At 42.8% G+C, this 22,498-nt stretch overlaps 1 protein-coding gene across 4 annotated transcripts; it reads left to right on the forward strand.

Moving 5' to 3' along the window:
* The first annotated feature begins 1,446 nt into the window (after positions 1-1,446).
* Positions 1,447-22,316, forward strand: tcirg1a (T cell immune regulator 1, ATPase H+ transporting V0 subunit a3a). 4 transcript variants are annotated; one of them, XM_042103180.1, is made up of 21 exons: positions 1,447-1,775; positions 7,151-7,273; positions 7,366-7,444; positions 7,547-7,695; positions 8,600-8,695; positions 8,814-8,881; positions 9,737-9,863; positions 10,174-10,256; positions 10,361-10,454; positions 10,942-11,154; positions 12,957-13,107; positions 13,311-13,450; positions 14,206-14,363; positions 16,623-16,713; positions 16,850-16,968; positions 17,328-17,541; positions 18,209-18,322; positions 18,520-18,606; positions 19,741-19,861; positions 20,721-20,892; positions 21,555-22,316. In XM_042103180.1, the coding sequence occupies exons 2-21, from the start codon at positions 7,157-7,159 to the stop codon at positions 21,631-21,633; spliced, it is 2,472 nt and encodes an 823-aa protein (XP_041959114.1). In that variant the 5' UTR covers positions 1,447-1,775; positions 7,151-7,156; the 3' UTR covers positions 21,634-22,316. The 4 variants fall into 4 exon arrangements, with proteins under 4 accessions (XP_041959114.1, XP_041959127.1, XP_041959118.1 ...); XM_042103184.1 differs by lacking the exon at positions 1,447-1,775 and adding an exon at positions 5,789-5,979 and having other exon boundaries at positions 18,526-18,606; XM_042103177.1 differs by lacking the exon at positions 1,447-1,775 and adding an exon at positions 5,792-5,979.
* The last annotated feature ends 182 nt before the right edge of the window (positions 22,317-22,498 follow it).

A 22,498-nucleotide genomic window follows, 5' to 3' on the forward strand; every position in this document is an offset into this window, starting at 1 on the left:
ACAGGCCCTACGTATCAACATATTAAAGGTCAGATGAATAAATGTTTAGGCTTACTTCTTGAAAAGCATCACGTGAAATGAGCACAACGATCAGGGAAGAGAACATGAGCTTGTACGTCATTTCTATTCAGATGGACACTACCGACCCACTGTCCACATTCGTCCGATACAGCTGCGGCGGAAAAGGAGTTTAAGGGTCTCCAGCGGCTCCCAACTGACCGGGGACACGGATGGTTGAATGTGGACGGGAGGGCGAATCGTAACAAAAGTGTGTCGGATGCAAATGTGTCCAACATAGTGTGGACATAGGCTTGAATCCCCACCCCCCTGCGTGTGTCGGATGCAAATGTGTCCAACATAGTGTGGACATAGGCTTGAACCCCCCCCCCTGTGTGTGTCGGATACAAATGTGTCCAACATAGTGTGGACATAGGCTTGAATCCCCACCCCCCTGCGTGTGTCGGATGCAAATGTGTCCAACATAGTGTGGACATAGGCTTGAACCCCCCCCCTGTGTGTGTCGGATACAAATGTGTCCAACATAGTGTGGACATAGGCTTGAATCCCCCGCGGCACCCCTGAACAGTGGCATTTTCTCCTTCTTCGTCGATGTTTCTTCCGTGATTTGGGAAAAGCCCGTAAAAGTCCTGGCAGGAAGCATGCATAAGGATGTAGATCCAGGAATGCACTAATATTTTGTTCGTAGTCCAGTTTGCAACAATTATTAGTTAACACTAAGTTGTAAACACTTAGGAAAAAAAAAAATTAAAACTGGATATACCAAAAAACGTTGATGTAATCGCTTTCTGCAAGGACTTTTACGGGCTTTTCCCAAATCACAGAAGAAACGTCGACGCAGCAGCATAGTAGCAGATAATCAGGCAAGTCTTATTTAAATAAACTCCTGTTGCACTTACAAACTTTCTAATGCCTCGTTATTGGACTAAAGGTCATAGTTTTACTACTGCAGAAGTTTCGTACCATTCAGGGCATTATTAGTGGGGTAATTTACGAGATAAAAGTTGGTTCCATTACGACTGCAGAACGTCATTAGTTTCTGACAGCGCTACTCGACCAGGGTTCGACCAAGGGAAAAAAGGTTCTGGGAGGGTGTTTGGCTCGGGGTCATGGTGCAAAGGACCCTAGGGTGAAATTACTCCGAGCCATCGCTTTAATCTAGTTTGCATTGTTCCTTATAATTGTTACTTCTGCTGTCTTTTGAATTCATTCTTCCATTGCCGCCTAACCTAGTTCTTAAAGTTCTTTTCATTTGTATACTTCTGTTCCGGTAACTGGTGTGTAAATCAATGTACTATGACGACAGAAATGTTCTTAACCCAGTTTTAATGTCCTTGGTTCTTAAGCAACTCATTGTATTGACAAAGCCATGTGTGTGTGCAGCGAAGTGTAATGATACAATGATACAATGATACTATACGATGCAAGATATAAATGTGTGTGTGAGAAACAACGGATTGTCTCTGGTGCACCATCTCTACTAACAAGAAAGACACAACCTTATCTCAGACTAAGTATTTATAGATCTTTAAGCTAAATTTCTTCCACATAAATGGCGACGAGGATGGCTTTCCTTGGCTGACAGCATTCGGAATTCGAGGCAAAGGTAACTGATCATCCTGGGACAAATTCCCCAGCCCCATATTCTCCACGTTGAGACCAGAGTGGGGATCTAGCCTGAGGACCGGACCGTCTCCACAGGAATCCAAGAAGGAAGAGGGCAAGGGTCTACAAGGGCACCTCAACCAAATAAAACGGTGAGAAAGAGTCTGATATAATGTTTGAAATAACACAACTTGACTTTAAGGCAACATAATTTAATTTGTTTTAAATTAAGGTAATAATTTTAGGTTGTATAACACCGTGGCTATAATTTGGGTGGGTCAATCAGTACTGAATTGCTGCTTCCACGTAGGATTGGAGGCACCTCAAAATTGTTTAGCTTCACTGTAATGTTGAAGTGCCAGATCTGAGGAATAACTGAAATTGTTTGGCTTCTCCATATTGCTAAATCTGAGGTAAATGGGCTTTGCCGTAGTGTAGAAGCGCCTGATTTGAGGTAACTGGACTTGGAGATAAGGCTCTTGGAAGAAGAGAGGGACATATAGTTTCCCCCGTAGTCCCTAGTATCTCTGTTGGCAATCTAGGGTTGTGGCAACCGCCTCAACTTAACCATAAGTGTAATGAAGACCACGCATAATAAAAGGGAAAACAGATACCTCAAGTTATAGCCATGGGTGGGACATTAAGTAACAATCAAAAATCTAACTAGATGAAAGAAAGGTATGGTCAAAGGGCCGTAGCACCACTTGATACATGGGTACTGTACATGAATTTGGCTTCCCCTCAAATGGAAGTCTGAAAATGAGACAGATAGAATGTATGGAAGACAAACTTAATGAGAGAGGGGTTGTATGAGGGAAATCTAAGTTAACAGCGAAAATGGTGCAGGAAATAGCAATGCATAGTGATGGTCTTTGTGTATGTCCAGCCAGCAAACCCTGGAACCTCAGCGACCCTGGAGCGACCTCACAGACGTGCTGAACCTTCGTCATACAGCCAACAGCACCAACAACTATCCCCCGACTCCACAACACAGGAGTGGGCATTGGACAACCAAAGATCAACAGTCCAAAGGCAGAGCATGCCCCGATATAATTACTGTGACCAATTCTACGACTCAAGGGGTCAGTTCTCTGGTGACGAGGAGGACGACCCTACTTCATCAATGAGTCCCCTCTCTCCACACTGCCTATGGCGAAGGTGGCTGGACCAGAGAAGAGATTGCTTCTGTATCGGCCATGGACTGAGAGGGAGATCAAGAACGCTATGGCTCACCTCCCACACCCAAGGGACTCTGGGAGTAAATTCTCAACTGAGCTCTTGGCCTAGGTCTAGGTGTTTAGCTCAACTATGCCAGAACTGAGGAAAATGCTGGCCTTGAAGATGAGGGCGGAAGAGTGGGTAAAACTGTCTGGAAGATTTCCTCGTCAGGACGTCAGAAGAGGACATGTGGACTGGACAAATGAACAGAACACTGCCTACAGGACTGTGATAGAGGGACTCTGTATGATCATTAAAGATGTTTTTCCACCCCACATGGATATTACAAAAATGTCAACTTGTAAACAAAAGCCTGACGAAACGGTAAACAAATTTTTCTAGTGGAAGTGTATAGGGCACAGAGTGACTTGGAGGAGCCAGAGGATTACCCCTCAGGAACGCTGACCCCCTGGGAGGCTCATCTCCACAACCAACTAGTCCAAGGACTGCTGGAGCTCATCGCTGCCGATGTAAGAAGAACATGTGTGTGCTGGGATGAGGCCAGACTGATGGAAGTCAAACGGCATGCTGTCCATGCAGAGAAAATGTGCCAAACTTGCCAGACAAAGAAGAAAGAAAAAGATGAGAAGGAGGTAAAACAAGCCATTTTGACTATGATGCATGCTGTGGGAAATCTGCAGACTGTGAGGGGCAGAGGACGTGGCCACGGACGAGGTCACAACAACAACAACCGTAGCAGCTCGCGAGGACAATGCCGTCAATGCCAGCAGAAGGGTCATTTGCTCCGGACGACCACCCCTGGATCACTGCATTTGGAATAAGGGAGAATGGATGGCCCAGGGCATTTTCCTATGGGTAGGCATTGGGGAAGTTGCTAAAGAGGTAGAAGTCAACCGATAAACTGATGCCATTTATCAACGACACAGTCACTGTTAATAAAGCCACCAGAGAAGACATTAGAGCAATCAGACTGACTGGTTCAGACTTGAATGGCTTTGGACATGGTGACTGCATCCGCAGGAGGTGTGTACACTATGATTGGAGATACCTGTTGTATACCTGAGAACGATGCAGGAGCGATTGATCAAGGTATAGAGGACAGGAAAAAATTGGCACAAGATCTACAAGAGTGACAAAAGGGGGTGGGGAGGATTGGCTTGCTGGTTTGATCCCAGGGCTCAAAGGCTGGATAGTGTGACTTTTGGCCCTGAGTATTCTGTTAGTATTTGTGGTTTGTTGTGTTATACCCTATGTTAGACCCCTGATCATGTGCTTGGTTGAACAAAGTGTGGACTGCAAATGGTCCGGTACACTGTTTTAAAAATGGACGGCAAGGAAGATGAAGAATGGCTACCACCTTTAATGATATGACTCAAGAAAAGCTTATGAATATAAGACGGATTGTGTCTGATGTGATGGTTATTACAAATGATAAAAAGGGGGAATGTGAGGGGAAAATGACAAAGATGGACTTTAATCTTGTGATGTTTGTGCTTATACTTACAGTATTGAATGGACTCTTCTGTTACAGCTTTTAAGCTTAAAGGAATTATCCGGAGTAAAATGCACTTTAGATCAATTTACGGATGATTGGGAGTACATACGTTGAGTTGACATCAAAATCATGTCATTCGGATGTGTTTTGAGAAAGTTCGATTTTAGCGTTTTTAGTCAAAACTCGTTAGCCTGGAAGTGACCAGGGCAAGTAATTTCGCCGCCACAAAACGCTATTTCTATACCTCTTCTACAGTTCCAAACAACATTACACTTATGTGGTAGTGAGTAGAGGGTCCTTAAAGCCAAACCGAAGTATCCCGAGGTCTTTATGTGGTCGGATAGAGAGTCCAGAATGAATTTCATCAAGCCAGTACCATTTTCGGAAATGTTGCTGCTGCAGCTGCCATCTTTAGGGGAAAGTCCGTAGGTAGGAGTCGATTGCCGAGTGTGGAGTAACACGCTCTGGAAATTCACAATTTCGTCGCCGTTTTTTTTTTTTAAAAAAAAAACATAGTCCAGTATTTCTTTCGAAATTGAAATGAAGTTGTATGGACTGGACTATGTTTAAAAAAAAAAAAAAAAAAAAAACAGCGACGAAATTGTGAATTTCCAGAGCTACTCCACACTCGGCATAAGTTATTTTTATGTTCACAGAAAATTACCCAAGGCCAATAAGTTTGAGTTAAAAGAAATGATAAATAGCTAATTTTTTCTTGTAGCAAACATTGAAAACAGGTCCCACAGACCCTAACACCTTACAAGGGTTAAAGTTATTTTTATTTGTATATTTCTGTTCTGGTAACTGGTGTGTAAATCATGTATGACAATAGAAATGTTCTTAGTTTTAATGCCCTTGGTTCTTAATTAACACATTGTATTGACAAAGGCATGTGTGTGTGCAGGGAGGTGTAATGATACAATGATACAATGATGATGATACTATGAGATGCAAGGTATAAATGTAAATGTGAAAAACAACTGATTGTCTTTTTGGTGCACAGACTTTCTCTTTGTATCCTGATTGCCTGATGCATATGAGACCTCTGTAGAGATTAATAAATTACTAAAGAGAAAGACAAAACCTTATATCAGACTCTAAGCTAAATCTCTTCCACACAGGCCACATACATAGAATAAACTCATACAAATGATAGATTATTGTTCAAAGTAGCTTATGCAATAATGAATGTTTTAATGCATTCTACAAAGCCATATTGTAAAATCAGATTTTTGTGTTTTGAATTAACTGTAAAAGTAGTTGAGTGTCGAAGCTGAGTTGAGTGTTGGCTGGGTTGTGTCCCAACTTGTCCACACTTGACCAAAATAGGACATTTGACTTATAATAAAACTGTCATGCACTGATCAGGAATGTGTTCCACTACACTGCTTAGACTTAAATTGTGTTATAATAAAATAATTACAATATTCCTTACGAAAACATTCAACCATAAAGCCGACGTGGAATCAGAAGCTTGAGATGCAGATATGGATCACTAGAGTTCCCAAACTGGTTTAACTTCGTTAGATGCGGCTCTCTGTAGTCCTTAGTTTACATGAGCACGGGGCGCATTTTATGTAGGCTCATGGGCTGGCCTTAGCAGACGCCAGTGGGAGATGGTGAAAATAAGGTTCTAACGTGCTTCAAAGTACCGGCTGAATTCACACGGCTCATATTACACGGTAGGCGTGTGGGTTATGATTTCCACGTTTGATTTAAACTGTATACTGTATAGTTTACTTTATATGGTCTAAGCTAATGCTAGCTTGTAGGTAACTGACGTGATATCTGCCTGTCATGTAACGTTTCTATCAAGAAGATGAAGTGAAGCATTGCTATTGCTCGTTGTTTCGTTTGAATAGCCTATAGCTTGCTTGATGCCTTGTTTGACAAATGCATGATAACATCAGTTGGATCCTAATCAACAGAGTTGAGATATTGGGCGTCCTTGCTGTGCGACACAATGTTATGCATATGTAGCATACAAGCTATAACATACCGGTAGTATTTAGCTTTCAGAAGTAACGTTAGCTTCTGGGCTAGCCGGCATTGCTCTTACAAAAAAAGGCTTGTTTACCAGCTGTGTGTGAGGCCGCTTTAATGAAGATATACTAAACGTAGATTATATTCGTGACAATTGACTAGCTACACGGTGCTGAAGTAGATTTCAACGCTAAGTTAGTTCACAAGAGAACATCGCAGCATGGTCGTCAAACATCAGACTCGTCACATCGAACAAGTTGTGCAAGATGCACAAGATGCTGAGGATGCTAAGTTGGCCAAACAGTAATGAGGAATGAAGATTTCTTCACGCATAGGTTATCTCCATACAGACCTCTACTTTCATTCACACTTGGGGGAATCTGTAAAGTCCTGTCAGTGGTTGTTCTGTGGGCATTCTCTCTCATCTGACTCTGATTAAATCTAGTCTCTTCCCTCTGTCACATGTATCTGTCTCACCACTCCGAAAACTCAATAACACATAACTGCAGGGTTGTCACATGAGAAATAAACTTGGGCTGCCTGCCTCATGGTGGTGGTAACATCTTTTCAACTCTTTATGAAGTTCTGTGCAGTTTACTGTCATTGTTTTTGGATTTTATTTAGCACTCTATGAGGAGGGTCTTTGCAGACAAACAGTAGCCTAGTCTATAGAGACGTTATAGTGGCTTCTTCAAAAGTGCATTAACAAGCCATGCAGACTTTGCAAAAACTGTACCAAGCTACAAAGACATGTCATTGCACTGTAATTGCATTAAACACCTTCATATCCGAGTATGACTTCTACCTAAAGCCCTAAAATTGTTCTGTAAGAAGACAAATTAATCCCCACCCACCCTTTTGATTTTTCAGGCCACCATGGGCGCTCTTTTCCGGAGTGAAGAGGTTTGTCTAGTTCAGCTCTTCCTTCAGTCAGGAGCAGCATACAACTGTGTCAGCGAACTTGGAGAGCTGGGACTGGTTGAATTTAGAGACGTGAGCGTTTCCACCTCTTTTGGTTGCAACTGTTCATCATGACATTATGTGATGGGAATCCTTTTTTAATCATTGACTCCTTTGTCTTACAGTTGAATCCAAATATCAACGCTTTTCAGCGGAAGTTTGTTAATGAAGTAAGAAGATGTGAGGAGATGGAGAAAACTTTTTGTAAGCTCATATTGCACTATTTGACGCTGCAGTACATTATAACATACAGTAGATAGGGGACGACTAGTACATGCTCTTTTTCATTGCCTCTTGTTCCGTCAGCGTTTCTGGAGCAGGAGATCAGCCGTTCTCTGTGCCCACCTCTGACGGGTCCTCTACCCATACCGAGCCCGGTGCCCTCGGCCCCACAGCCCCGAGAGCTGCTGGCCATTGAGGAGGAGAGCGAGCGACTGGCCAGAGAGCTGAGAGAGGTGTAGATCTGTGTGTGTGTGCGTGTGTGTGTGTGTGTGTGTCTGTGTGTGTGTCTGTGTGTGTGCTGGGTATGTGTGTGGTTGTGTGTGTGTGTGTGTGTGTGTGTGTGTGTGTGTGTTTGCTGGGCGTGTGTGTGGTTGTGCTTGTAGCCCTTCTTCATGCCCACTGGACCCTATTCCTACCAACCTACTCCAAGATAAACCTCCCACCATCACTCCTCTGTACTGTAGACATTACTGTACTGTAAACATTATTCTAACGCTGTAGCTGTAGCTGTAGCTGTAGCCCTGTAGTTTAAAAGTTTAAATCTTAAAATGCTTAAATGTTAATTGCTTAAATTGTATTCTATTGCTGTAGTGTAGCTCAAATGCTTAATGTTAAATGTTAATAGCCTAAATCTTATATTCCATTGCTATAAGTCGCTTTGGACAAATGCGTCCGCCAAATTTGTAGATGTAAAATGTAAATGTAAATGTATGTGGGTCTGTGCTGTGTATGTGTGTGGGTGTGCGTGTAAGAGAAAGGTGAGGCCTTTGTGTATGTGCAGCAGTGTTTCACAAATAGGAGTTTGGAACCTTTTTATGGAATATCTTGAGACTGTACAATTTGTTTGACCATTTTAAGCTTGTTAGACTTTGTAGCTTTTGATTAATCAGGTCCATATGGGACTCTACTCATATCTGAGGAAACATTAAAGACTTGTACCATACTGAGGGTATAACAGATGAATTTAGATGAATAAAGACACATTTTATTATTATTATTATTATTATTATTATTATTATTATTAATCATAATAATTAAATAATAATATTATTGGAGAGAAGCATATGCCATTTGGATTTGATTTGGTTAGATGCAATAATGTCCAGGTTTTGACTTCAGTTTGATTTCTTTGCTTAGGTGTCCAGGAACAGAGATAGCCTGAGGAACCAGCTGACTCAGCTCAGCCAATACAGAGGCGTGTTGATCCAAACTCACTCCCTCACAGCTTCACAGGTGAAGCAGCAGACCACAGGCACCCAACCAGCATATTAACTCAGAATTTCTATTGCGGCCATCTTTGGTTTGATGTTTTCCAGTGATTGATGTTTCCTTATTTCTTATTTCCCATAAGGGTCCCCCGCCTCCTACAACGGTAGAAACAGCTTCGCTATTGGATAACAGACAAGACGTCAGACTGAGGTAGCAAGAATGTCTTTGAATGTTTGAATGTTTTGAATGTTTTGAAAATGATCAAAGATGGTTGTATTTCTTTCGTTATAAGCAATGCTCAAGCACTGGATCGTTCTCTCACCATTCCCACCTCCTAACTCTTATGTCGGAAACTCTCAGTCACATCTCTGTTCTCTGGAACCTTCTCTGGTGTCTAGAAATATACCTTATCCACAGTTGGAGCACATATGCATTAATTGGCACACCAAAGCAGATCAAATTTGGTTTGGCCTACCTTCATGGAATCAGTCATGAACATGATCCGACCTCCTTGTGGTGAAGTCGGACGCAGCTTTGTTGTTGCAAGTGCAGAAACTGGACTATTACTGCAAAATTGTGAGGCAAAAGGAAAGGAGACACCACTTGACATTTACAACATAGTTATGAATATGCTGCACTAAGTTAAGTGTACTTTCATTGCTTTCATTTCTCGATAATTAGGTTGTAAGCAGTCCACAGTACCATCTATCAGAAAAGCAACAGAGTGAAGGAAATGGGACCAGCGCACACAGTTTTGTGTGTTGTCTCTAGTGTTAATATATTGTGTTGTTTAATTTCTGTGTTGTGTTCGAGCATGTAAGTGAAGATGTTTGCTTTTGTGTTAAGGCTGGCATTTTGCCGTGCATTGATGTCCTACCTCAGTAAACCTTATGACACTAAGAGAGAATACTCTCTTACTCTCTCTACCAATTTTTGATGGTTGAGCAATGCATAGAAGTCAGAGAAATTCAACCACTGTTTGCCTAATATTAATTTAACACACACTGTAAGTAGAAGCAGAGGGAGGAATGAAGATGTGGTTAAGTGTCCTGCTTTGCTTCCTAGTTTTGTGGCTGGAGTGGTTCACCCGTGGAAGGTACCCTCTTTTGAACGGCTGCTCTGGCGGGCCTGTCGAGGTTACATCATTGTGGACTTCTGGGAGATGGATGAGAGACTGGAGATATCTGACACTGTAAGACAATGTCATGCATTTAAGACTTGCTTGCTTGTCGGCTTTTTTAAAGTAAAAAATGACCAGACTAACACGTTCAACACCTTAGTATATTCTCCACTGGGTGCTCAATCCTCCTGAGCGTCAAATAAACTTGATTATACTTGATTATAAACTAGAAACTCACAATTCTTTCTTTAAAAGCACTCTAAGTGCTATCCTTTATTTCTTAAGTTTATTTCAAAGTAAAAAATGACAAATTTGGCTCAACCTGTTAATGACTATGCAGTGAATTACTGATCATAGTTTCTCTTCTGTGTAAAAATCACAGGGCGAGACGGTTCAGTGGACAGTATTCCTCATCTCGTACTGGGGCGACCAGATTGGCCAGAAGGTCAAAAAGATATGTGACTGGTGCGTTTGTTGTGGATACATCTTTTCTGTCAAAGAGTAGAAAAGTTAAAATATGCTAATGATAAGCTCGTAACAGATGTTTCCCCCCTGTTTCTGTCCCTTAGTTTTCACACGCACACGTTTGCCTATCCAGAAAGCACAGCTGAGAGGGAGGAGATTCTACATGGACTTCAAGGCAGAATACTGGATATCAGAACGGTGAGAGACAGGAAGGAAAGATGAGAACAGAGAGGAAAAATGGCAAATGGGCATCATTTTCAGATGTGACATTGGTATTACCGTACTTGATATAAACACTGAATGTGAAATAATCAAAAATCAATGAGTAGGTTCGTTGATTTGAAGACATTTTTTTGTCTTCAATCTCCTGTTATGCCTCAATTATGTCTCCTGTTATGTCTCACTGAACATGTTTTTCTTTTTGTCTTTCTCCTCCTGTGCTCTCTCTGCTTTGATGCATTTGTCTCTTTCATGCCACACATGACATCATCTCAGTATCTATGAGAAATATTAGCAATGTTTCTCTCAGGATCGATCAGAAATACTCGTAATGTTTTTCCTGGTCACACTAATTCCTCTTTCTTCTCTCTCTCTCTCTCTCTCTCTCTCTCTCTCTCCTGTCCTCCAACTCCGCCACTCTGCCCACTGTCTCTTCCTCTTCCTCGGCCTGCGTCTCCCTCTGCAGGTGCTTTCCCAGACAGAGAATTACCTGCAGCAGCTGCTGGCCCGGGCGCTGGCCGAGCTGCCGCGCTGGCGTGTGCGCGTGGGGAAGTGCAAGGCCGTGCAGACGGTGCTCAACCTCTGCAGTCCGTCCGTCACCGACAAGTGCCTGATCGCCGAGGCCTGGTGCCCCGTCAGGAAGCTGCTGCTGCTGCAGAGTGCGCTCATCGAGGGCACGGTAAGACAAGGAAGGAGGATGAAGAGATAGCGGTAGGGGGAGTGGGGGTGGACAGACAGGGGGCCAGGAGGGATGGAACACACAGGACACTGAGATGACACTGGGATGATGGCAGACGAGCCCTCTAGAAGAAAACAAGAAGCTCAATCAGCACCTCAGACATGTGGAGGTTTGGTGTAAAACTAGCTAGTTTACTAGGCATGCAGCAGCCTAGCAGACACCAGCAGCATAACTACGGTACATAGTGCACATCTTTAATGCTAGTGTGGGAACAACGCATGTATTTATCAGGGTTCCCACGGGTCATTGGACTTCTGGAATATCATGGAATTTTAATAAAGTCTATTCCAGACAGGGAAAGTCAGGGAATTTGGTGATTTTTGGGGCAAAGTTAGGGAATATCAGGGAGTTTTGTTGTAGCAGTTTACAATCTACTTGCCAAAATACATTAATGCAAATGTATTTTTAGGCAGCATTGATGTTTATCAGGATAATTATTAGCCTTTACCATTATTGGCTGCTTGAGTGGGTGTTGTTAGCCCTACGTTGTTTTTTTATGCCTATTTATTAATTTCCAGCTCTTAAAAAGTCAACAACTCTAATCAGGGAATATCAGGGACTTTTGTAATAAAATGTATTTGCCAATATACATTAACCTATTGACTAACAACTAAAAATAATTGTTTAAGGAAAAGGACCACCGTTTAAGTTCTATAAGAGACAGTGTGGTCAAAATTAATCCAAGACAACTGGTGTGAGACTGCAGCTTTATTCACGACGCCGGGAGCATGTTACACACATGAAATGTCAAAGTAACAAGCCCGCACATCTGTGGGTGAAGCCAACTCTTATACCCTTACCCCACACCCATGGAAAATCACAAGTTGTCACCCTCCAGTGGTCACTTAACCATCTGGTATTTTAACAGAGATAAGAAATGTTTACGACCCCACTTAACCATCTGGTATTTTAACAGAGATAAGAAATGTTTACGACCCCCATCCTGAAGGTTACCCACAGTTCGGTGACACGGGTTCATTTAACTAAACATTCCAAAATAGGAGTTTCAGAAAACACAAGGGTCAGAGTAAGTAGATGACAATTAGATTTCACTATATGTATATAAGGTATACTAAACATTCAATGAGAAAATAAAAATTATCCCACAACAGCAACTTGATATTTGGTGTGAGACCTCTTGGGACAACTCATGTCTTTGTTAGGTACATCGACACAGAAAAGCCACATATTTTGACCGATTTTAAATGTCAACTTATTTGTGCTTTGCTTAGCTTGTACTTTAAAGGAAAGTGCTAAAGGAAACTTTACATACCTATTCCCAGACAGAATTGATGTTTATTAGAGTTATTAGCTTTTTCCATTACTGGATGCTTGAGTGGTTGTGGTTAGCCCTGTTTTGTTTTTTCAGTGCCCATTTATTCATTTCCCGCTCAAAGATTCTAGAATGCTATGTGGCTGCTCTGAAATCTTTGGTCAATTAAGTAATTTTTATGTACCATTACAGTTGGTCATGGAAATTCAGTTATTTTGTCAGGGAAAGTCATGTAATTTTACATTGGAAGATAAACACTAAAAACATCAGAAAGTAGCAAATTGTTTCATAGTGTTACTTCTATTATTAAAATACAGTGTAGATATTCTGCCTTGCAGACGGTAATCGGTAGCACCCATCCATGTACTTTTTTTGATCTCATGACCCACTGACAGTGTACTTCACCCCCCCCCCCCCCCCCCCCCCCCCCCCCCCATCTCCCTCACTCTCTCTCTCATCTCTCCCTCAGAGGAAGAGTGGCAGTGGAGTAGATTCATTCTACAATCGGCTTCCTGCCCCCACCTCCCCGCCTACTCTTTTCAACACCAACTCTTTCACTGCCGGCTTTCAGAGCATAGTGGATGCTTATGGGATAGCCAGCTATAGGGAAGTCAACCCAGGTAACACGCTCATATAACCACATTATCCACTGTGCTTACTGCACTGTCAACAGGACACACAGCAGTGCCTGGAAGTTTATCATTTTTCAGAAGGTGTTGGAGATTTATCAGTTATTAGAGGTGTTAAACACATACCAATCTCTCTCTCTCTCTCTCTCTCTCTGTGTGTGTGTGTGTGTGTGTGGTTTCTTTCCCTCCTCCAGCCGTGTACACCATCATCACCTTCCCTTTTCTGTTTGCGGTGATGTTTGGGGACGTGGGCCACGGTTTCCTCATGACGGTGGCAGCCCTGTGGATGGTTCTGGAGGAGAGGGACCCCAAACTGAGGAACAACTCCAATGAGGTGAGGACACAGTCAGCTTTCACTTTTTACCTCAGTTCTTCCATGGACACTATAATGGCCCTTCCAATGGAGGCAATATGGATTATGAAAGATGAGATAAGAATCATTGAACCCAGCTGTGTATTTGGGGACTAGAAACACTCTGTAGGCTTCCAGTTTCACTAGGGGTGTTACTAATAAACATTTGTCCAAATTACCACTATGTGGAAATCAAATCAGTCACATGACAACTTTAAGCTCTTTAAGCAACTTTATGTTCACTTCTCCATTAGTTTATCAATGTTATTATTTCTGATTAATCAGATCCAAGTGTGCTGTCTTTTCTGACCTGCTTGACAACAGGCATGCTTCTGTGGTTGGATCTCAAATTGAAAGAGCTTTCTCTCTGTATCACCTCAGCTCTCTGTGTCAGCACTAAGATTGGCAGTCTAAAGCATTTGGTGTGACAAGCTCATCTGGGTAGCACCCAGCTACACTGTGCGGCTGATTATATTTGGCAGTGTGTAAATAAATAAAAACAAAAACACAGCTTACTTCATCATACCATACAACCCCTTTCACATGAAGCTCAAATTCTTACTGTTCACACTCCATCAAAAACACAATGGAATACCTCCCCATCAAGCTCAGGGGGAGCACAGCTCAGCTGACTGGTGTCAATGCCTGTGCCTGACTGTAAGGTCTCTCTCCAAGCAGTGCCACTGAGATCATGTCTACCTTGTGCGTGTGCGTGCGTGCGTGTGTGTGCGTGTCAGATCTGGAAGATGCTGTTTGGAGGACGCTATCTGATCCTACTGATGGGGCTCTTCTCCATGTACACGGGTGCCATCTACAACGAGTGCTTCAGCAAAGGCCTCAGCCCCTTCCCCTCTGGGTGGCACCTGCAGCCCATGATCCAGCACTACAACTGGAGGTACAATCTCGCTCGCGCTCTCTCTTTCACACACATATAATCTTTCTCTGTGTGTGTGTGTGTGTGTGTGTGTGTGTGTGTGTGTGTGTCCACTTGCATAACGTACACTACTGGTCCAATTTGCTACAGACGTAGCCATATAGGTCACCATATCTCAGTCCTCCTGCATGATTATTTAGATACAGATCAGGATCCAGATTTTGCAGAAATACAGAAAAGTATTTGGTGGCACCCTAGACTCACGTCATGGCACTGACTTTGGGAAAACCTTCCCTAGAGGGCACATGGTAAGGAAGATTGTAGGGCACCACATCTCATTTTTACTGGATTTGTTCCTTTCCATTGTAAGGGCACCTATCACATTTACCTAAACTGATTCAAGTAGGGACACCCTTTAATTTACTGCATAATATTTTATCCACTAGAGGAACACCTACATTGGGACTTTCTGCTTTTAGTACAATATACAATACACAATATATATACTGTATTCCACTGCATTCTGTACTGGAAATGACTTTGGAACACTGTCATGTAGGGGCAGCATAGAGGGCACTCCAAAATGGCACCCTTTTCCACTGGAAGGGCACACATGTGACCCTGCAAGGCGAAACCAATCGCTTTGGTAAAATTTACAAAATTAAGTTATTGTGCTGACATGAACGACCATAAACTAAGCTTTCCAGCGATATGTATATCGAGGGTATTGCAAAAAGTATGTCTAAGATAACAGCATCCAAAGTTGGCATGGTTCTCCTGTCACGATACGCCAGAAGAGTAGAAACTCTTTTTTTAAGTAAATTGTCACGTGCGATAGTGTGAGGGCACAGCTATTATTAGCCTTATGGTAGCGTGACTTTGAAGCAGATGACTGACTATGTGCAGTTTCATCAACCGTGCAGTCTTTTTCAGCCCCCTAGTTACTACCTGGGACGGTCATAAGGTGTCACTATAGAATATAATTAATGTACTTAGGGGGAAGTAAGGGGAGAGGAAATTCTGTGTACACAGATTGTGTATAATTTTAAAATGCGCTACGCCAATGGAAAATTTATCCTGGTCACTAAAATGACGCCAGGATATTTCTAAAAGTTCGTGCTTTTGAACGTTCGTGCCCTGAAAGGCAAGTATTTCATATTCATATATATGAACACACACACACACACACTCTCAAACACACAGCAGTATCTTGATATCCAGCCCTACAACCAGAGGTACAGATCTTTATGGGATGCAGAAACATAACTAAAGGATCAGCCTCACTTCACCCACTTGTAACTTATGAGACACAGTTAAAGGAGAATTCCGGTGTGATATTGACCTAAAGTGTATCGAAACATGATACCGAGTGTGAACGTATGTCTCATAGCCCATCTCGGCTTGTCCCCTGCACTCCAAAATCTGGCGCTAGTTAGCCGATGCTACCAACATCTTTTTCAATAGTGGTGCTTCGGCATCGGGCTAGCCATGCAAATAAATCACTGTTTTACACCCATTTACGAGGCTCAATGTATCTCCACACTTCATTGGTAGACTTCCGAGGGCCCTGACATTTAAAACGAGACATTGAGAACTTTGAAAAAGCACTGGTAGTTTACTTACAAGACGATTTATACAGACAGTATCTTCACGAAGTTTAGCGTTTTCAGCCATCTTGAATTTAGTCACGATAAGTCGAGCAACGAGTAAGAATGAACAGCTATGATAAGGGATCAGATTCCAAAAATAATTCAGTGGAAATGCATGGATTCCAGTTGCTGCTACTGGAAGAAACTGGAATCCATGCATTTCCACTGAATTATTTTTGGAATCTGATCCCTTATCATACCTGTTCATTCTTACTCGTTGCTCGACTTATCGTGACTAAATTCAAGATGGCTGCAAACGTTAAACTTCGTGAAGATACTGTCTGTATAAATCGTCTTGTAAGTAAACTACCAGTGCTTTTTCAAAGTTCTCAATGTCTCGTTTTAAATGTCAGGGCCCTAGGAAGTCTACCAATGAAGTGTGGAGATACATTGAGCCTCGTAAATGGGTGTAAAACAGTGATTTATTTGCATGGCTAGCCCGATGCCGAAGCACCACTATTGAAAAAGATGTTGGTAGCATCGGCTAACTAGCGCCAGATTTTGGAGTGCAGGGGACAAGCCGAGATGGGCTATGAGACATACGTTCACACTCGGTATCATGTTTCAATACACTTTAGGTCAATATCACACCGGAATTCTCCTTTAACTCTAACCCATCTATCTCCACCAGTGAGGACACTCTACGGGAGAACCAGTACCTCAGCCTGGACCCCAATGTGACAGGAGTTTTCCAGGGGCCGTATCCGTTTGGCATTGACCCGGTAGGACACGCCTGGCATGCATCATTTGCCCCTTTTCAAAACAGATGGAAAAGTGATGCTTTCGCCAGAGTGCGAAATCTCAGAGAGATTTCAAATACATACATATTCCCTTTTCTCCCTGTCCTTGCTTGCACAGATCTGGAGGTTAGCCAATAACCACCTGACCTTCCTCAATTCCTACAAGATGAAGATGTCTGTCATCATTGGGGTCCTCCACATGACCTTTGGAGTGTGCCTGTCATTCTTCAACTACATGTGAGTCGTGCCTCACCTCTGACAGCCTGAAGGCATCAAGGTGTTAAGTCCTTCCTATTGGGTCATAAGCCATACTTTATGTGTTTGGTATACTGACTACCCGATTTGCTGATTACCTGTTCAATTCTGTTGTCCTGACCATACACTGTGAGAATATATTTAGACCCATCTACTTTCACTGTTATTGTACATCAGCCTGTGTGATTTCTCATTAGATTATAACCACTTTCAGGTCCACAAAACAGATGTTTTTTTTGCTCATTACCACAGGCTGTTTTTTCTCCTCTGGCTTCTGTCCTGACCTTGTGTGTTCACTCTGCCTGCTGTTCTCGTGTCCCCCCTCCTCTCCCCCCGGTCAGACACTTTGGCCAGCTGAGCAGCGTGCTCCTGGTGCTGCTGCCCGAGCTCGTCTTCATGCTCAGCCTCTTCGGCTACCTGGTCTTCATGGTCATCTTCAAGTGGGTCGCCTTCGGGCCGTGGGACTCGGACCGGGCCCCCAGCATTCTCATCCACTTTATAGACATGTTCCTGTTCGCTCAGAACCCGGACAACCCGCCACTCTACCCCGGGCAGGTGAGACAAACCAATAAGACTCCCCTTGAACAGAGAAAAAAGACAGATATACAGGGAGGGGAAACACTGACAGAATCAGCAGTGGAATCAGCTCTTTATGGAGAAGCTTTGGAGCTTAAAGGAACCGTATGTAAGATTGTGGCCAAAACTGGTACTACAATCACTTTCAAATTACTGTAGAGCGGTGTATCCCCCCCCCGATTGGCAGAGCTGGCAACCCGGATGCCGAAACACTACTGACTTCATGATTAGTAATTAGGTGGAGGGTGGCGCATCAGGCCAAAACACAACATGACAACATCAACATCAGTTGAGGGCTGCAACTTCACTTTTTAAATGACAATGTCCTGGCCGGACTACTGTTGTCAGTGATATAAGTATTTGAAATGAACATGATTTCTTAATGTCTAGTGACATATCAGGGCCATTTTATGATTAATTGAAATACATTTCTTACATACGGTTCCTTTAACGACCATAAGAGCACCATCAATACAACGTCTCAGTGCTTAAAAGCCAGTCTTCACAGAGACCACTCACTAACACACATAGATCCTGAGAAGCCACTGTGTGTGGTAATAGCTCCAGTGCTGTATAGCGGGTGTCTTTGTGTCTTTGCTGTTGTCTAAAAGAGGCTCTCGTCTCTGTCCTCTGCACTCTGGACCAGATGATTGTGCAGCGGGTGCTGGTGGTGTTGGCGCTGAGCTCGGTGCCCGTGCTGTTACTGGGCAAACCCCTCCACCTCTACCTGAAGCACAAGAGAAGAGCCCGCAGCAGCACTGTAAGAGCAGTGTGTGTGTGTGTGTCTGTGTCTGTGTGTGTGTGTGTGTGTGTGTGTGTGTGTGTGTACTGTGGAGAGTGAGAATGTGTCTATTGGTTAAAGGCATCATGTTTGTATGTAGTAGGATACATAATAACATTAATGTGTAATAGCTGTATCCACATTGTTGTGATGTGACCCATGTGTTATGACACTAGAGGGAGCAGGCTCCAGTGATGACAGACACCAGCTCCATCAACACCCTGCAGGGAGATCTGGAGGGCGACGGGGGCCGGGAGCCTGCGGTGAGCGAGACTGGGACATGGGTCACAGTGCATCAGCACTACTCAGCTCATAGATATAAATACATAGATAACACATTGTCCATTCAGTTCTATTAGGAGGAATACTGTACGTATTCATATCTATGACTCAGCTCATCTCATCTGCTTATCTTGATCTACCTGTCTGGGTATTTTATGTGTAGTAATATTTGAAATACATGATTTCCTCAGCATATTTTGATTATAGTATTAGGAATGTGTCCACTTTGGTATGTGCCAAAAGCAAGAAAAGAAACTGCTGTCTGAATGATCTTGTGGCTATGCCTGATGAGTCCATGAGCTGACAGATGAGTGAGTGCTGATGGCTGTGTGTGTGTGTGTGTATGTGTGTGTGTGACACCGTGTCCCAAGTGTCTGAATATCACACTGCACTTTCTGTCCACACTGACTCTGTTCAAAATACACTTCTGTTGCATCATGTCTCTCAGGGGCAGCCGTGGCCTACTGGTTAGGGCTTCGGGCTTGTAACCGAAAGGTTGCCGGTTCCCCGACCCAGTAGGAAAAATGTGGGTCAGGGAAGTGGTTGAGTACTGCTCTCCCATGCCCACATCTACGGCTGAAGTGCCCTTGAGCAAAGCACCTAACCCCTCACTGCTCCCCGAGCGCCACTGTAGCAGGCAGCTCACTGCTCCGGGTTAGTGTGTGCTTCACCTCACTGTGTGTTCACTGTGTGCTGTGTGTGTTTCACTAATTCATGGATTGGGATAAATGCAGTGACCAAATTTCCCTCACGGGATCAAAAGAGTATATATACTTATACTCGTTCAAATTGAATCATTTTAACACGGGCTACAGAAAAAAAAAGAAAAAGAAAAAGTTCTGCTCAAAACAATGCGTTGCATCACATCCAGTGAGGAAACTAGTTTAAAACAAAGTAATCGACCTGATTTGAATTGTTTTGTTGTTGACGCTGGCCCGCGTCGCATGCAGTTAAGACCTGGTGTGAGAGAGGAAGCCCAGAGTGGAGGAGGACAGCTGGGGTGAGGGTGAGACAGCAAGCAGGGGTGTGGAGCTGAGAAGTGAGACATGCTGTTCACTGTTCCAGTTCAGCATGTGTGTGTGAGTCATGCATTTTCCCCTTCCATCCCTCTGCAGGAGTTTGATGGGGCCGAGGTGTTCATGCACCAGGCCATCCACACCATAGAGTACTGCCTGGGCTGCATCTCCAACACGGCCTCCTACCTGCGCCTGTGGGCCCTGAGCCTGGCCCACTCCCGTGAGTACATGCACGCACGCACACTAGGGCTGTCACTTTTGTGAAAAAATCCTGTTTGATTTTTGAGACATAAGTGTTCATTGAATCGATTGTAAAATCGATTTTCCATGTCTAAAGACGTTTCCATTTTCAATGGCAAATATAGGCCAATCCACGGACAACTAACAGGCATTAGGACGAACGTAAAGAGGGCGCGTGAAGACGCACAAGCCAGCAGTGTTTCTGATGATGTCTTGCATGGAGGGAAGTTTTGTGCAACATTCTCGAAAAACAATTAGCAGAGTGGACTTCCATAACATCAGTGAAAAACATTACTGCAGGCTTCAACGTGGCTGTGTTTAATTTTGCGTACATAGGAATAATTTTGTTAAATTTCGCGTACGTAGGAACTGCACAGTTTGCATAGATTTCCAGGTTATTGCCTTACCATAAAGTTTTGATTTCCTTGTACTGATAAATCATGCGGAAAACAGCTCAGTCACTCTAATTTAATGGAAAGCATGCAATGTCAGATTTATCGAAAACCCAGTTGTGTCAGGTCTGTTGCTGTTATCAACAATGCTTTTAGGTATCATGTGATATTAGTTGTGTGCGTGGAGAGGTTAGGGTCAGTATCAGGAATTTTTTCACTTTCTTCAAAAATGAACAAGACTGCCTTCATAGGCATGTGGGCATTGGTCTACATCCAAAAATAATTTTCAACATATCCTCCTACCTACAAACAACAGGTACAGGACATATACCCACACACAATCAAAAACAGTGTTACTTCGGAGTAAACCAAAACCAGATAGCTACATTTTGTGCATCAGTACCATACATTTGTGTGTGTGTGTGTGTGTGTGTGTGTGTGTTGCAGAGCTGTCAGAGGTACTGTGGGTGATGGTGATGCGAATCTCGTTGTCATGGCAAGGTTACATAGGCTCCGTGGTGCTGGCGGTCATCTTCTCCTTCTTCGCCATGCTCACTGTCTCCATTCTCCTCGTCATGGAGGGCCTCTCAGCCTTCCTGCATGCCCTGCGTCTACATTGGTGGGTTTATAGCCTCAACACACACATACAGAGCAACAATGCACACACACACACAAACACACACACACACACACACACACACACACACACACACACACACACACACACATTGTAGTAAGGAGATCAACTGCCCTGCATTGTATGTGAAATGAGTCATTCACAGTTCCACCCACCACTCTCCCTTCCAAGTGAAAACAATACACCACTCATGAGTCTGGAAAACATCAGTGGCGCTCAGCAGCGGCAGTTTCAAACAACTACAATAGACTGAAAGAACGACATTTGCAGATTTTTGAAGGCAAAATGTATGTTGTGTTCTGGAATTTACAAATACGTCTGATTGGTTACATTGTCATGCCTGTGAAATGTAGACCTTAAAAGTGAGGCCAGTGCTGTTTATACTGGAGCATATGGTGATGGTTAGGTGAATACTACATATCGGAATCCAGTGTACAGTGCCAATGTGTCTTTTTTTATGAAGCTTTTTTTGTGTGACCATCGAAACAGAAAAATGGATAGTAGAACTGTAGTTATTGTATTAATACAATAGTTAGTTTTCATGTTTTTGTCATAAACCTAATGTCACTGATAACTTTGCCATGCTTAACCTTTGCAAATTTAGATTTCTCTGATTTTTTCCCCTCTTTTCTTTTTCCTTTAAGGGTGGAGTTTCAGAATAAGTTCTACAGTGGGACAGGATACAAACTCAACCCCTTCTCATTCAACACGAGCCCAGCTTAGCCTGACTGTAGATGTACTCTATTATGTAACCCTTATGTTTATAGTCTAATAGCACAAAAGTGCTTTATAACTTCATTTTGGAGTTTACTTTGTAATGTATATATCCCTTTTACTGTAACGGGAAACAATGTACAGTATGTAGTATTAACAGTTACTGGTTGGGCAGCTGAGTTCAGGTAATGGTTTTAAAATGTGCAGTGCAAAACAGATTGTCAACATCATCCCAGTACATGCATTGGACTGCACGTTATGTATAAATGACCATCATGAACAGTATTAAAATATCTCTTTTGATTATTTTCAGATTTTCCTGTTTAAAAAAAATCTTGCAGACAGTCTTAGTAGATCTCACAGGCATTGGATTTCTTTCTAAACTGCTCATACTTTTCAGTCAATACTTAGATCACACTTACCGTATTAAAGAGAAAAGTATGAGCAATCAATGCATTCATAGAAAAGTCTGAGCAACTTAAAAAAAATCAACACATTGCCTTGGCCACTGCATTTCATGTGTTTACTGAGGACCCTGGAGTAACATTATAATGGTGCATGTTTGTGGTTTCTCTGCATCATACTCAGTTGCTTAAAGGAGTCATGCCAGATACTTTCAATTACTTTATAACATTATCTGAGCTTTTGTACAATCGACAAGGCTTTTTTTATTGAATAAATGCTTTGGCTCATTTTCTTCTTGATGCTCTAGCTAGCATGCGCTGAAAACCTATAGGTAAAAACAGGCTGATTTTGGAGCTGAGCATTTTATATTACATTTTGCATGCATAATTGGCTTCAATCTGACTGACCAACATCTTTAGATGCATCTTCCAGGTGCTGCCTTTTCTAATATGGACTGGTGCCAAAATCC

The sequence above is a fragment of the Alosa sapidissima genome, chromosome 1 (genome assembly GCF_018492685.1).
Source record: "Alosa sapidissima isolate fAloSap1 chromosome 1, fAloSap1.pri, whole genome shotgun sequence".
In the NCBI taxonomy this organism is placed as follows: domain Eukaryota; kingdom Metazoa; phylum Chordata; class Actinopteri; order Clupeiformes; family Clupeidae; genus Alosa; species Alosa sapidissima.